Below are 17,585 nucleotides of genomic sequence, written 5' to 3'. Positions count from 1 at the left end.
ATTACGATGCCGATCGAACCTATATCTTTCTTCTTTTTCTTTTTTTTTCCTGTTTTTTCTTTTTGCAATTCGAATTTCCTCAAGAAACTATTTTTATCTAATCACACGACAGTAGGACGCCTTTTAAATATAGTTTATGCAAATTCTATTACAAATTCGTTTTAATTGAAGCAAATGTTATGAAAGAGTTAGAAGAAAGTTTGGATGAATGAACTCTCGATACTGTTGATCGATTATCCAAATACAGTTTGAACGTTTTCAGTTATAAACTTGTTCCCAGAGAGGAATGAAATTTGAAATTTTCAAACGCAGTAGGGTCTAAACGCAGAAGGGTTCAATGACATCTATTTCCAGAGGTTATAATTCAGCTCGCCTTCTAGCCATTTCCCTGCGGAAAGTTCTCAAACTTAGATTAGCGATTCAATTTGGGTCGCTAGTAAATCATCCTTAAAATCGTTTTTTAATCGGGACAATGTGTAACGAACGAAAACGTCCGCTTTTCTCCGATCTCTCTTGGAGAAAAGAAGAAGCGTTACCTTTAGCAGTTTCTCTCTCTCTCCTCGACTTCCTTTCGACTTCCTTTCAACTTCCTCCAGTTACTTGTTCGACTCGATGCGTTTGTTCTCTTCCCTGCCTGCCACTCTCTGGCACTCGTTCAAACACCGACAAAAAGAATAATAGCCGCGGGACTGACTTAGCTATACTAACGATGCTTTTTCCTTAACGTCTTCCTTCCAAAACAACTCAACTAATTCCATTTCAATCCTAGTCTACACAAATTAACAAATACAAATATCTACCTAATAATGTAATGTAATAAATAAACCATTTGCGTTTCTATTAATTATCAATGCAACTGCAAGTAGTACTTTTTTTTCTTGCCAGTGATGGAAGAACTTTGATGGAACTTGCTTTCTACCACTTTTCTAGATTTTTCTTTTTCCTCCTCTTTTACGCGTTACGATCTTTATGGAATAATTAATTAAGACAAGAACGTTCCAGAAATGGAGATCAAGAATAAGAAGAGAGAGAGAGAGAGAGAGAGAGAGAGAGATTCTTAATGGTACTACGCTTAGCGATGTTTTTCTCTTCAAATAATTCTAGCATTGTTTGATAAGTGTCTTTTACTTTGTAGTATTATCTGTCATTTTTTAACTTTGAATATTTTTAAATGAATATACACGCAGGTAGATAGGTAAATTTCCAATATATAATAATATACACATGTATGTATTTGACTGTATGAAACATAGATAATACGTGGACTGTGTAGGTTCTTTTACATATTCGAGAGATAACACGAATTATATTTTACCAATCACAAAAGCCATTATTTTTCCAAATCCATCCAACCGCGTGAACAATTATTTTTTCTTTTCTTCGGCATTAATTCTAGGTAAAAAAGAAAAGAGAGATGCAACAAATTCCAACAATCCCTGACATTTGCCTTCTCTATCCGTAGGAATATCTGGCGTTTCATTTGCGAGTAAAAGTACATCGAGCTCGCATAAATTTAGTGAAAAGCGAACAGATATTTTGCGTATCGAGCTTTGCATACTGGAAGCATATTTGTCTCGTTATCAGGATATACCACCGTACCGTGATGAAGAAATAGAGAAAGAGGAAAAGAGAGGGACATTCGCGTGAAAAGTCAGCGGAACTAAATTGATGCACGAGCACTCAGCGTACTTTACCGTTTTTCAAACTTGGAAAAGTTGGAGTAATTTGCGATCGCACGTTTCTCTTCTTCTTCTTCTTCTTCTTCTGAAAGAGCTAAGGTAGAATATTTTTCCTCGAATGAAAGAAACGCGAGGATGACGACTGACGACGACGCCTGACGACGAAGAGAAAGGTCTAACAATAAGAATATGAAAAAGTCAGAGGTAGATGAAACGATAGAGACTCGAACAGAGAAAAACTTTTTAGACCGCGAATTAATAATCGAATCCCTAACTTTTTGCGAAATTCCTTTCAACCCGTTAACACTTTCCTTCTGTCATTTTCCTTCTAATACTTGGAAAATACAAAGATCATGAAGATTATAGATAATTAAGATCCAATATAGAACGATGTAATCGGTGTAATCTTTATTGTCACTCGCTTTGTCATGCAATCGAATGAAACGAGCCGCAAGCAGAATGCAATTGGAATCAACACGTTTCATTCGCAATTATCGAATGATTATCGAATAGATTGCAAATAGATTAATTATCAATAATATGAAGAATAGATAAAGTACTGTTTATAGGATAACGAAAGAAACATTTTCTATTTCAATTGGAAAATTCAACTGTCAAAGCAACATATCCAATGTATTTAGTTCTTTATATTTAATGTAATTTAGTTGATTAATTTAACGTTGATCTATTTGATAGAATTCATAATAATAATAATAATAATAATAATAATAATAATAATAATAATAATTTATATCCATATGGTTAACCAATGAGCAAGTATAATTGGAAAACAACTTAATAATTAAAATAATAACTGGGAGTATAATGTTTAATCAATTAATTAGTTACGAGATCGATGAGGAGTATCGCGAAAAAGGTTTTTCGGTGAGCGCGTATCACGCAAATGAACACCCTTAGGTAGGAGGGTTAGGTTAGGAAGGAGGAGAGCTAAGTAGAAGGGCTAGGTAGTAGAAGAGCTAGATAGATGGGCTAGGTAGGAGAGCTCGAGGCACTCTTGTGGTTCAGATGCCACTTAGGCACGACTCACGACCCACGACCGGTTGCACCTGTCTCGCCATCTAACTCGACGATGTACTTGCGTTACGCGTAACAGAGAATTACACAAGCAGAGCTCTGACTTCAACATCGAATATCTTGACGTTCATTTCCTTTGATAATGATCCTTCATATTAACGAAGATCTTTCAAATGAAATTACCGATAGAAATCGACTACTCAACGAAATTCGTTTATTATCGAAATTAACTTTCCTACCGACTAATTACATTTATATATTAATATAATTAATAATCATCCGCGATTGTGCTTATTAATTTGTAATAATAAATGTTGCATTTTTGATCGAACGAATATTCGGTAATCGCATTTCCATTCTCTTGGCGATAAAATGGTAAAGAAAAAGGTAAAACGAAAATGAAAAATAAGAACAAAAACGTCAACGCGAAGAGCAAAGTTGGTAGAGTTACATTTACACCGTACACGATCTAGTTCCGAGCGGATCGAGCTATCGGTGCTTTTGTATTCCATAGTCTTTTGCAAAGGAACCCCCCTCAGTCAGCCAGCCAACCAACTAACCAACCAACCAACCAACCAACCAACCAACCAACCAACCAACCAACCACCACCCAGCCGAATACTTTGACGCGAGCGCTTCTCCCCCCGTTGTGCCACCCGTTCTGCCACCCTCTCTGCACATCCGTTTCCGGTTTACATTTACCTTTCGATGTTTCATTGTCGAAACGCGAACGTGCATGCTGCGATACCGGGTGGGGATAAAAATGGTTTGTCCTAGATTCGAACCAAGGGAGAGTGCATTTTTTGGATGCTTCCGTGACCTCGCGAATGCTTTCGGGTGCCAAGTGTTTCGTTAAACTCATCTTCTACGAATTCCTCTTGTATTTCTTTTCTTTCATCGGAAGTAGACTCACGTTTATAAAATAATACGCTCTGCCAGATAATAAAAACCACAGGCAAGCAGGCAAGCAGGCAAGCAGGCAGCTTTCAAAGGGAGTACCAAATTTTATCTTTAGCAAATATTATTGTTCCTTAGCAAAGGTACGAGAACTAAAATTGATGTTATAAACGATTAGGAGGGCTTCTTGTTAATAGGAAAAAAATAAAGGATAATGAAATCAGAGCCGAACTTTAATATGAAATAATAAAAGAGAGTATCGTAGTTTCGATTTTCTCAAAGAAATGGATAACGGGGAAGAACTGAGATGGTATTCTTTCTTCCGTAATCGTTCGCCGTTCGTATAGACGAAATAGGGAAGAAAAGAACGTTTCTTCGAGGATCAGTGAGCAGAGAAATGCGAGTGTTTATGCGGGTAGATGCACACAAAGATAACACAAAGAATCCTTCATTTCTATTCCTTTTATCGCAGTATTAAAAACGTCATTTTGAACAATTCTTTTCTTTTACGAAGACTACGAATCCAAATTTGAGTATGTTACACAACTAGAAAATAAACATTCCTATCTTTTTTTTTCAAAGATCTATCGAGAAATCGATGATCCATTATTTTTCTTTTCTGTTTTCTGTGAATGAAAGCACGTCGATAATGATTATATTTTAACGATAGGATCCTTGTCACAAAGAATACTATCCAAATGGAAATCTCTTGACTTACCCATAGCAGGAGCGTAGATGTTCAAATATAGACAGTCTTCGCTTTGGTTTCGCAAATGAGGTAGCAATCTTTTCAAATATTCCAGTCTTCCTCTAGGCATGCGCTCGAGAGCCTCTTGCTCGTTCGAGATGTCTGGAAGTTTTTGAGGACAAACCGGACCGACCGAGTTTGACAATCTGCAAAGAAATAACACACAAATATTCTCCATATAGAAAAGGAGAATATTTTTCTTCGAATAGTACAGAGGGCTACAAATTGTTGTCATTTATTATTTCGATCGTTCGATATAAAGATCATAAAAAACACGAGCAAGTGACAATGGGCCATCGTTAAATCTAATATAAAAAACAAACAAAAAAGGAAGAAAATAAATTTAGTAGCGATCGTAAGAGAGTACGTTCAATCTCGTGTTATAGATTCAGCGATATTGGCAAGGTGAAACTCAAGAGATATAAGTTGCTCCCTCGAGCAGTTAAATCTTTCGTTATTTCACGTCGTACATAAATTGTAAGTGTATCGTAAATAGAGACAGAAATTGTTGCAAGGAACTTTTTTTTTTTTTAGAATTATCAGGGTTACCATTACTGTACTTATAACTCCGGTAGTTTAGAATTTTCTTCAAAATCTTGTTGGAAATGAAATAATTGTTGGAGACAAATTGCAAGGAGAACAAACCTGATACCCTCCCAAGGGCTTGGCGCTCTTGTCGGGGAGAATCTGTTGCTCCCAACGGGTGGTGTAGCGTAGGGTATTCCAAGGTAGACGTCGATCGGTTTGAGGAACTTGGCGTTCTCGAAGGACCTGATCAAACCTCGAACCTCGCCGTATCGAGTTTGCACGACCCGCGGATTGATACTACTCTTGATCGAGAGCGAGTAGACGCTTGGCTCAAGGATCACGAGGCAACAAAGTAATAGCAGCGGAAGGAATTCCATCGCGAATCGAATGCGCGCGGTGTCCGCTGTCGATCACCGGCCCACCAAACGATTCCTCTTCATTTAGCCACCCTGCCAAAAACGACGATTACCTGCCAAAAACGATGCAAGGACCCATCCTCGTCCTTGCCACCTCTGAAAAAGAATCGAATTAATCATTTTGTTAATGTGTCCATTTTTCAACTACTAACAACCTTGCCTTTCCAATTTTGCGTGAGCTTATGCTTTATAGTACCGAAATAGAACGTGGATGCTTTGATAGAAGCCTCTAAGAGTATTCTCTATCTCTCTCTCTGTATGAAAATCACTAAACTTTGGATGCTTGGAACAACGGGCAATGAATATTTCGTGGAAACGTTAATTAAGCTGGCGAAGAAAATGATTATTAACAAGTTAGAGAGTATATTGGTCGTTATAAGAATTTATGAGCAACTTCCGACGATAACAAGCCGAGAAAATAACGCTTTAACAACGAGAGAATAGGAAAGATCTCGAATGACGTTGAAGGGCTAAAAAGAAAAGGGGGAAAAAAGAGATTTTTGTTGGTTCTACGATGCTATTAAATTGCGCATTTCGTCGTCGTATCTTTCCTCATAAATTCTCAGTAGCGTGGAATCTTGCTCGTTGGGGCAACGAATTAACGCGTTCATTACTCACCGAGGTAGGTACCTGTCTTATATCGTCCTACTGGACGTTTTCATATAGTTATACATAGATTGGTTATGCTAGTTATCGGTGAAAATTAATCAGTCTCTGACAAACTACATCTCTTGCATCGATTTATATTACCGTAGTAGCTAAGTCTCACAGTAAGCAATTGCTACAGAGATATTTATAGGGTGAGACATTTGCATATAAACAGAATCTTAGATGAATATACGTATGCAGATACCTATGCATATATGTATACAATTTTGAAAGTGTATCTTTCCATTCATTTTTCATGATTAACTTGTGAGAATTATCATTTGATGCTATTGTGTGTAGGAAATAGCACACATTGATACTAATTAATCGCGATAAGGTAATAGGTACTCATTAGAGAAGGCGATAAGACGAAGGGTAAAGTAGTGATCGATGAAGATAAGGGGGCAGGAAGAAATGTCGAGCAATGAAAGGGAGGAAGATAGAGAGGAGAATGTAACTGAGTGCACTCGTACGTGGAACCATTATGGAAATCAGTACTTATCGGCTCGGAAAGGAAGCTGAAAATTCAGCGTCGCGTAACAGGATCACGTCTTTCTCGTCGTCATTTGCGAGAAGAACGAATGCTACGAAGGATCTTACGAGTTCTCCAGAGAGAACGTGGATCAGCTATTTCGCACGTATTACTTTTCTCGATAATTTCTCTTCCTTATCGACGGAGGCTCATTTCTTTTCCTTATTTTTCATTCGATATATTTTCTTTCATCTTTCCTTATTTTCCATCGATTTTTAATATATTTCACATTATTACGTTACGTGACGAATCGCTAAATCAAATAATCAATGTTTATTCCATCTTAAAAAGAGATTTTTTTCTAACAACGCACAAGAGTTACTTTACCAATTTTCTATTTCTTTATTTATATTATAGATGCGCGCGCGCGCGCGCGTGTGTGTGTGTGTGATCAAACTTTTTCATTTCCCACAATAGTTGAAGATGAATTTCTTCCGATAATTCGATATTTCAATAATCTTTATAATCGTTTTCATAGTCTTTCAAAGTTTAGCTCACCGTCTGGTGGATAAGGAAAAGATATTACTTAAGTTAAAGTTTGTTATTCCAAAACTTACCATTCGAGCCGATCATCGAGTTCAATTAACTGCTTCAGCTACTTCTATCGAAGATTTAGCAGCCGGTGGACTCTCGTAAGGCTGCGATTTTCACCGATCGCATTTTAGCTCTCGCACTTTTCTTCCGAACTGATCGAATTAAAATATCGTTTATCGATGATCGATTGGACCTTGTTAGAAATTTTTTCAGTCTAACACCTACACGAGTTTCCTTTTGATTCATATCACGTATCGCGAGATTAGTCTATTAGCAAATTTGAGATTGTTCACCTGTGTCAACGTTTTAACTTACTCATCTTTCTCGTTTCATTATTCGATGTTGAATATTAAATCACGCTCAAGTAATTCTTCGTAAGCTGAAAAATAACAAAATATTACAAGGTATTAATATTTAATTAAACTTTCATTATACACATATACTTACAATAAACGTAGCATTACGGAAAAAATAGGAAGAAATTTATGATCTAATAACTTGGATATTTCTGTAAGGGAAACTTATAAAAAATAAAAAAGGAGTCTAACGTTGTAAAATAGAATCTTAAATTTATTCAGAAGGACGGCGTACGTGACTATATCTCTGCGAGTGTTGCCCTTCTCGTCTGTTTTAAGCACTCATGTCTTATCTTATTTCTCCTCTCTTTTTTCATCCTGTCTGTCATTCTGTCTTCTTCTCATTTTTTCTATTTTTAAGCGAGTTAGATGCCTATACGCGTACAATATTTAATACTATTATAATTTTGCATTATTCGAATGAAACTCGTAATCCTTTAATTGGGGGTGAAATGTCCAATTTTTTCTAGCTATCATCTTAATTATCTACGAGTAGAATTTGCATGGAAATTGACGTTATGCAGATTTTTCGAGCTTGACTGCGACATGAAGATAAGAAATAATACAAATAAGCAGTACGACTGTTGAATAGAAACAAAAATATGTATTTATCATGTTAGATTGAATAAATCGTTTCTTAACTGTAGCACACGGTACTACGTTTGGAAAATATGAAGACGTGCACGTCGGCATGATTAAAATTTAACATAAATAGTTGGTATTTCTCTAAAGTAAAGCAACGTCGAATTTTCCGCTGCAGGAAATCCTTTCCAAGACAGTTTTAATTAGTTACAAAGTCGTATCTTACAACTTGTTTGTTAAATTGAATATCTTTAAAGAGGAAATTACAAGATCGGCATTTATTTAACATCACACGTTTATTTTCCTACATTATATGGGAAACAATTTAGCATAACGCACGATTAAAAGTGATAATATAAACTATTATCTCTCTATCTCTCTCGCAAAAGTGTAAATTAAATCTCAATCTATCTAAACTCTCCCTGTCTACGTGAAGACCACAAAAATTACACAACGTCAAACTTATAATATAATTTATATGTGAATATTTCGTTGCAAGGAAAACTTCAAATAATTGTAACAATAGTAGGGGTATCACTTTTAACATAATGCATCGACGTAAGAGGAATTCAAGATAAATCCGATAACCGTGAAATTAATTACTAAGCACAGGAATTAACGTCAAATCGAATAAGCTATTTCCATAACAGCAAAATAACGTGGTACGTAGGTAGGTTCGGTAAAGAAACTTCAGCCGATGAACAGGAACGAAGGAAGATCATTAAGGGAGAGAGAGTAGGTAGAGAACAATTATGTGGTTTATTCGCTCTCATTAAACTCTTATTAGTAGGACCTCTTAGAGAAGAGAGAGAGAGAGAGAGAGAGAGAGGTGGAGGATTGCTCGAAAACACGCGTAACATTCGCGAAAACTCATTCGAAATTGATCGAGAGATAACACAAACGAAGGGATTATCATTGCTAAGAGACGGCAAACGTAATTAGCTCCATTCGAATGTAATTACTAGCCGAAGGCGTACCGAGATTCGCGAAGCTTTAGCTGTCATAATCGCCGAGCGAGTCGATACATTGGCTCGACGATGTGGGGGAGTAGTAAGACGGTAACCTCGCCAGAGCTCAACTTTTCCAATTAAATTAGTAAGGTTATGGTTGGTAAGACTTAACCGCAAAAATAAATAATCGAAGTAAACTTTTCTTACGATAAAACGACTTGAATGATTGATAGTCAGGTCTCTTGTCTATTTATTACAAATGCAAGATAGATTTGCGCTAGTTAAAATGACAATATTTAGAACGGCGAGATGTGTGTGTGTGTGTGTGTGATTGAAAGGAGAGAAATTATTTGGACGTTTAAACGTATGGCCTTAGATAACTCCGTTTTACCAAGGAACACCTAGTTTTTTTCTCTCTTCTCATCAAGGCTCCTCCTTTCCCACCCTTCTCCCCGTTTTTTTTCAATCTTTTTCAGTTACGAACCATCATGGAAAAGCGTACAATCGATTCCTCTGTGCGCTTACACGATCCGCGAAAAACACTTTACGATCAGTGCTCTTTAAGCTTTTAAACGCACGACCGAGACGATGTCAGCGACGATAAGCGACGCGATTTATCATCGGGCTAGCAATGCTGAGAAAAATCCGTGTCAGCCGTTCTTTCAAAACTGCGGCCATCCCAGCTACGACCATCCACTACCACCTACTACGATTCAATACCTTTTCAACGAATTTCCTATTTTCAAAATAACAAACTGTTTTCCCCGAATTTTAACGAACCCATTTCTTTTTTTTTCTACCCTTTCTTCGAAATGATACTACACGCATGCATATACGCGATTCTTTTCTTCTCTTATTTATTACATTTCGTGTTTTACATATCCGCTATAAATTATTCCTATAAAAAAAAAGGAAAAAAAAAAACATTCTTGTTTCGAATAACAAATGACTACGAATAAAGTTAAAGAAGAATTTGTAGAATTGATATAATATAATAAATTAGCATAAAATAGTGATCATTTGAAAGAACTATAAGAGACCTTCCTTAACAAGGAATAAATCTACGCTTACTGAGAACTCATAATATACTAAATAGTGAAACAATAAAATGAGGGCTGAAATTCGTTCATTTTAGTGAGCTATAAAATGGCGGAGGATATATGTACGCGCACGCAACTCTTGCTATAAACCATAACTTGCTTAAAACTCGATTAGCATGTAACTCAATAAATGAACGAAGCGTAAACTCCTAAGTACCTCGGGGAGCCTCCAAATCCGTGTAACTCGCGAACACAAGCGTCAATATAATAATCCTGATCGATAATGAATATCAGCGGAACGATTAAGCTAAGGTATGACGAGTGATATAGCCGGTGATTATAGTAACTTAAGCTGACGATTTAACACTACTATATTGTACTTAGATATACTTATATATTTTTGTTCCACGAAAATAATAAATCTAACCGTGAAAATTGCTTTCGAGCTTCTTCATATTTGTCCATGCACGCGGAATTTGTGCACTGTTTCGACGGACCGGCTGCCTTTAATCAGCCTAGTAATATGTATATTAGTGTGAGCTCGGGCTCTTGTAAATGCAATTAAACAACAGTGTGCCGTCGTGTAAAAGTGTGAACTCTGAAAACACGAAAGACAGAAACGATGGTGCCTGCGCCAACTCTCGCAACTCTTCTTCTTCTGCATCTTCTCTTCCCGGTTGGTATAACATACCACCCGAACCGTGCCAAATTAAAACGTAGCTGCAAATTACTTTGCGTGCTTTCGCGTAATTTCATACTTCCGTGTGTGTATAGTATATTATTATTATTATTATTATTATTAATATTATTATCTTTTACATTATCCGTTTTGCACATCAGATGTTCCATGTTCCTATTTTACGAAACGTAAATGAAATTAGCTTTTAAATTGCTTCGAGATTTAATTGATCTCTCGAATATCTCTTGTCTATTAGATCTACCAAATCTATCTAATTTTCATCTATTTTATGAAAGGATTTTGATCTAAACGAATATAAGCATAATAGGGAAGGAAATATGCAAGTAGCTACTACAATCTTTCAATATAGATATAATATCAATGTAGATATATTGGCGTAGTTCCATATCGCGGGCGTTTTTAATCATTCGATACATCAAACTTGAGCACAGGCCCTCGAGACATCTCGCGTGCTCCTGTTAACGTGGACTATTATTACGATCTGAAGTAGACATAGTGACTCTGGTCTACCGCAAGCGAAATATCGTTGCACCAGGGAAAAGCTATTCTAGTCATTGTTGACTTTTAACCGTTGAATTCATACGAACTGGGAATATTTGCTACCTCGAAAACGGTTAATTACACATAAGGTCAAATTACTGAAAACGCATTCGCAAATCTTTACCCGTTCAATTCTTTTTTCTTTCCCAATTTGATGAAATCAAACTGTAACTCGATACAGAATACTACAAAATCTTTCTTTCGCTAATATTATTACCCGTCAATTCGTCGTCACTGCGATGACTTTTTCGCTAGGAATTAATTATTTGACTTCTTCCGACAGTCGCTTCGTTATTCGTAATTAGTAACTAAGAGGATTCTGACGTTGGAAAGATCGCTGAAAATCGTAGCGGATGCCGGAAGCATAAATCGTCCTCTTTTACGTTTCTCTGCACAGTGTCTTCCTATTTTTTTCTCTCTCTCTCTCTCTCTCTCTCTGCTCGCCTACAAGCGGTCTTGGCTCAGCTTTTAATTAAGTTAATTAGATTAATTAATAGATTCGAGCTAACACGATGGGGAGGTTGTTATACGTAAGCGTCACTTTATTACGATATGATAGTTCAACGATTCGTCGAAATTTTTATCGACGTTCTTTGTGCACATAGTTAATTTAAATAATCTGATCAAATGAATACACTTATATTAAAAACGTGAGCTTTAAATTTATATTGAACCAACGAACGAGAAATGTATTATATTATAATTGAACGTTTGTTTAAAAAAATAATTTGATCTTTAAGTATCTTGTCTTTAATCTTTTGATTCCTTATTGAAAACTTTTCAATATTTCATCGATTAAATGTACAGGTAAACTCATTTTCAAACTTTTGATCAGCAACGTATTTACGTATTACCATACTTCTACTTATCTTTTACACGTATCACTTTAAAATTGTATAACGGCAAAGTCACTTCTCTACTCCGAAAGTAACAAGAAACTTGGCTAAGTATTACAGTAAAATCCTTTTGTTCATTTTCTTAGGTTTGCACCATCATAAAGACCATCGTAACTATTGCCTAAAAAGCTCATGCACGAAAACGTTACGTTGCAAATGAAACAACATCAAAATAAAATATAAAAGAAGCACATGTAACAAATTTGGGTTTCGTAGGTGCAGTCAAAAACCGAGAGAGAGAGAGAAAGAGAGAAATACGCCAACTAACATTGTCTTTACCAGAAATACGTGGAATTTTACTTCAGGGACTTTTCTCGTCTGGAATTTTCCATTTACTTTCCATTATTCGTTCAAATTCGGACATGGAAACACATACGCACACACGTATTACATTTAACTGTTGGAATTTCCACTCTGACAAATCGAAACTGGACAATTTAGTCGGTTTTTGTCGACCCTCTTTAGTCGCGAGGTTTCAACGAGCTTGTGTGTATATGTACTGGTTTTCTCGTTAAGGTTTGTAAATGATCGAGAAGTTTTGTTTCATTCTAAAAGTGTCCCTTTTATTTATATTTTTCTTTCTACCTAGTGTGTACTTATTTAAATGATGCTACTCTATCGTTTATTCATTAACTATATTAGTTGGTTAAAATTACAAATACTAATGCTTCTACCAAGGATCGATATTTTTTTGTGGCGTTTGTAAAAAATGCATAGGAAAAATGTTACCTAACCATCTGATGCAGCATCCCAAATGAGTGGATTATTTAACAATTTGAAGGTTCTCTCTCTCACGAGATGCTCAACTTGCTAGAGTTCCGAGTTGAAACTTAGTAAAGACGGAAATTGAGCGGGAGAGTAGGTGGTAGAGTAAGAGCTAACAACGTTGAAAAACGAGCGAAGCGAGAAAAGGCAAAAGTCAAACGTTAAGTGTAGCGCAACGAGAGAAGCGCGCCTATTGCAAAAGAGCACAATTTGTTTGCTTCCAAAGGAAGGTAGGCACAAGAGAAAATCCCTAAACTTTTATTTATGATTAGAGCGATGCACAAAATCACTAGGAATGTGCGAGTCTCACGGTGTTTTATCTTTCACAATCATTTCAAAGACTAATACTTAGTTAACATTTATTTAACTCTGGTTATTCTATTCTTAAACTAAATGAAATTCATAAAACTGAATAAAATCTGCAGTAATTCCGAAAAGAGATCGTATTGGATGTACTTACTTATATATACATATTTAATTAATTGTAAGTGCGTAGCTACGGAACATTTTTATGGAATGTTTTTTATCTTTTTCTACATAGAATTCGTTCCAGTAGTCACGGTTCGCATGTACTGCGAAACTACACGAACATATATGTATATATATATATATCATTATATTTCTCTTAACTTGGTGTATTTTTTACGATACGAGATATCTCGTACGGTCTTCCACGTTTTGAATGACGCTATTTTAAAGTTTATTACTTTTACGCAGAGAGTGCTATCGATCGGGATGACAGGTCGATGCTAATGCTATCTACTACAAACTCGATTCGAATAATCGAGTAAAGGTATGAAAAATATATCGCGTTATGGTTGATGTTGCTTCGTTAAACTATTATAAAATATCGTTCGCATTCGTTAAGTTTCTAGCAAGTTATCTTGAAATAGAAATTGTTGTTCACTGTGTATCGTTGATCGAGCGTACGATAGTGAAGTTGACGTTTTCAAGGATTACCAAACGGAATCTATATGGTAGCCATATTGGGAAGAGAGAGGAAACTCGAGTGGACAACAATGGTAGTTCGATAGCGCAATCCTTCCACTTAGAGGAAGCAATGCTCGAGCAACAAACATCGAGTCGTGCTCCTTTCAATTTCATGCCTGGAAGAGGTCGGGAATTGAATGCCGAGGAGATTTACGAAAATCGCGCATTTAGTTAGCTTTGACCTTTCCATCGTTGGGGAGTTTATCGTCGAAAAGATATAACGGCTTGAAAAATATTTTCTACAAACTTCTAGAGATTTGACAACGTGCATATCTCACAGCCACTCCTACGCATCCGGTTACCTATTCCTTTTCTATTCTATCCTATCAAGATTTACAACGTTCTACGAACTTTTTACAAAGCTTTCAAACATTTCTTTTTTTTTTTTTTTTTTTACATATATTTATCCAGACGATTATTAAATACGAGTACATGCTTGTATTCGCGATCCGCTAAATTGTCTTTGAAAGCACTCTATCGGTGTTATTATATTTATACGATACATTATTACATTTACGTGGTAGTTTAAAACGCGTTGGCGTTGGGGGATACGCTTGAAGAGAGCGAACGACAAGATTTGCATTCATTTTTATGCTACGACATAAAAGCGACGTGTTATCCATCGCAGGCAGCATCCTATCGCGTATATAACGCTACGAGTTGGTCGTGAAGTTAGATGGTAAATGAGTCGAAGGAAGGGTGCAAATAAATTAGGAGACATTAGTTTGTCGTTGTATTTCCTGGCTGGATGTACGAGAAGCGAGCCGTTGCGTATGATACTGCGAAAGAAAAATTACTCAGCGCCCTGGACGTAGCGTCTAATTAACTCACGAGCATCCCTCTTTCTTTTTTATTTTTCCCTTTTCTCTTCCTTTTCGTCTTTTCTCCTTTTCCCTTTTTTATTTTCGGTTGTTGCTTTTTGGTCTTCCTTTTTCTTTCTTTTTCTTTTTTTAGTTGCGAGAGGCAAGAATTGTCACGAACCAACGGAGGGTGTCGTCCAACACGAACAAAGACCACTGGGATGCTTTGTTTCGCACAAAAGCCAACGGCCTGTCCAACGATAATAGAAAAATAATGGGAAAAACGTAATAAATCGTGCGATTTTTTAATTAATATTCCCTTCCGCGTGTGTATACCGTTTCATCGTCGTTCTCCCTTACATGTATGCAATACACACAACGTGAACACTTTTCAACGTTCGTCGTCACGTTTGGACACGTGTATACTTTCTGTTATTTTTAAAAGAGACAAGAAATTCAATCAGATGAAATGGTAATGTGGGAAACGAGTAGAAGTGAGTTGAAGAGAGGAAAAATGTATATTAAAACGAATAATCGATCGATATCACGTATTGGTAATTTCTTTTGTTACACTTGAAATAAATGTAATGAATGGAAATAAAAGAAAATATAATATCTTTCGTGGAATACGAGAAAGATATTTTACGAGGCAATGCGCATAAATGAGAGATAAAATAGAGAATCAACAACTCGTTGTGAGATCTTTTAATTAATCTCTATTTCAATTTAATTAGAATGTCTATTAATGCAATTTTGTAATTAAATAATGCTTCATTACATTAGTTAAATAATCAGAAACAACAATTCGCATTATTCCAAATAATTATTTGACTTCATTTGAACGCTTTATTTAAAAACCTTGCAAGATATTTTCTAACTCGATTGCAACATTCTTGGTATGTAGGTATTAGAAACCCTTTGAAGCTAACTGCGCTTAAAAGAATTATGAAGAACCTTAAGAGTAACGTAGAAGCCTATTTTACGATTGTATTGACTGTCATATTCAATAAATATATTGTATCGTAGTAGAACTATCCTTTTATAATTTATCAAAAGTTAAATAAAGATTTCTACAGAGAATAGAATCTTTCATTTCTACTTAACAACAAACACATCGTGCAGTATTCTGCCTTTGGTCTCACACGTTATTTCCGACGTCACAAATAGGTTCTATCGTCGTACACATAGAAGAGGTCGGCTATAATCGTAACCTGCCATTGGCGTCCAACCCACGAAACGTATAAATGTGTGTATGTGAGATAGCAGTTTCCTTTTCCTTGGCCAGTGTCTTCTCCTTTGGGAAAGCTTTTCCTTAGCAATACGAGGTCCCTCTTGTCCAAAGCGCGTACGTGACTCTTCGTGTTTCCTCTCACGAAGACCCTCTTTTATACCAAAGAGAGATAGAGAGAGAGAGAGAGAGAGAGAGAGAGAGAGAGAGAGAGAGAGAGAGAGAGAGAGAGGAGAATCCCAGGAACTAGATACCACGATGACGCGAGAACGTGCCTATATCTTCGTCTAATGAGCCAGAAAGGAAGCCCATAGCCTCGAGTATCTCAACCTGCACTCCTCTTCTCGTTCTGCGATAAACCCGAAGACGATGCAAAAATAGAAAAACATATCTACCTACTCGTTTTTGCGATTTTACGCTCGAAAGAGGAAACTGGATAGCTTTCTTCTTTTTTCTTTTTTTTTTTTCTAACTTCCCCAATTATTATTTTAGTCTCTCTCTCTCTCTCTCTCTCTGGTTTTACCTTATCCGCAAAATTTTAATTACATTTTTTTGTTCACTTTGTGACCGTAAGTTTTATCTATAACTTTTTACACGATGACAATTCCTTTCTACAAATTGTATAAATGAATATAACTTTTAATTTATTTTTTTTTACGAGTTACTTGAAATAAAAATTAGCCGACTTTTCTATCTACTACTTTCGTTAATATACTTCGATTCTATTTAAAATTAATTTATTCATATATTAATATTTGAATGTGCGCTATATTTAAGCCTTTAACAATTTTTTTGTTCCCGTTTTTTAATGAATCCCAGTAGATATCTATTGCTCTTCCTATATCGATTCAATCTCAATGGATTTATATTTAATGAGTTATCAGGATATGGCTCTTATAAAATATGATCCTTTAATGAGATTTTCAATCTCAGGATTATGATGAAAAAATGTAGACGTAATTTCAATGTTACATGCTTGAATAGAATGATACCCTTATAGCTATGCTAATATGGTAACGAGTAATGTATGTTAATAACTTCTTTAGTCACGCTTATACAAAGAAAAAGAAAGTAGCATGTTTAACGATAATATATATATAAAAAAGTAAAGATCTTATTTAATGCTATCCTGCTATGGAACGTACATATGCATATTAGAAATAATTTAGTGAAAATTTCAAATATTGAATATGAGAAAATGGTATGCATGCTCGCAAGGTAGAACTCGCAAAGAGAAGTTGGAACTATTGGTAATTATCTGGTCGGCAGATCGTCCATGACTATGCACGCAAATTCGAACGCTTATCGAAGAAGCCGATTTCCATTAACTACTATGGAACCTAGTTGAATTCTACATTTCTAAGAATATTCATTTATAAATATGTAGAATATATTTAATCTCGATTAGAAAATAGGATTGTATTATTTTGTTGTTGTTGAAGGCCGTAATCTCTCTCGTTACAATATATTAAGTTAGTTTCTCTTATTAGATATTAACAGAAATTCCTCAAATGTAGGAGTTAGTTTGGAAGCTCATCCTATTCAATCTGAATTCATTAATGCTCGAAGATATAGTCAAACATTGAATGCATCTGTCGTGCTTCAAATTTACCTGCCTCTCTCGTATGTCTAACGCTTATAAACAAACACCGAATCAATGCAATAGAGGAAGGTAACGTTCGTACAGGTACCCGCAATATCCCCTAGACTTACATATGTGC

At 35.9% G+C, this 17,585-nt stretch overlaps 1 protein-coding gene across 6 annotated transcripts in view; it reads right to left on the bottom strand.

The window, feature by feature from the left end:
• NLG-4 (neuroligin 4) overlaps window positions 1–17,585 on the bottom strand; it is a 142,816-nt gene that overhangs the window by 86,999 nt on the left and 38,232 nt on the right. For 5 of the 6 annotated variants that reach the window (XM_015332673.2, XM_015332666.2, XM_015332669.2 and 2 more), the window contains 3 exons: window positions 7,041–7,396; window positions 5,005–5,399; window positions 4,330–4,505 (listed from right to left, as the gene is read on the bottom strand). In XM_015332673.2, the coding sequence (XP_015188159.1) occupies window positions 4,330–4,505; window positions 5,005–5,264 (436 nt within the window). In that variant the 5' untranslated portion in view covers window positions 5,265–5,399; window positions 7,041–7,396. The remainder of the gene's footprint in view (window positions 1–4,329; window positions 4,506–5,004; window positions 5,400–7,040; window positions 7,397–17,585) is intronic. The other variant, XM_015332672.2, reaches the window with a different exon arrangement.

This window comes from Polistes dominula, unplaced genomic scaffold, assembly GCF_049000335.1.
Source record: "Polistes dominula isolate Pdom_NZ unplaced genomic scaffold, Pdom_raw_medaka contig_80, whole genome shotgun sequence".
NCBI lineage: Eukaryota > Metazoa > Arthropoda > Insecta > Hymenoptera > Vespidae > Polistes > Polistes dominula.
Note: the sequence above shows the minus strand (reverse complement) of the source record. Positions and strands in the feature narration are given on the sequence as shown.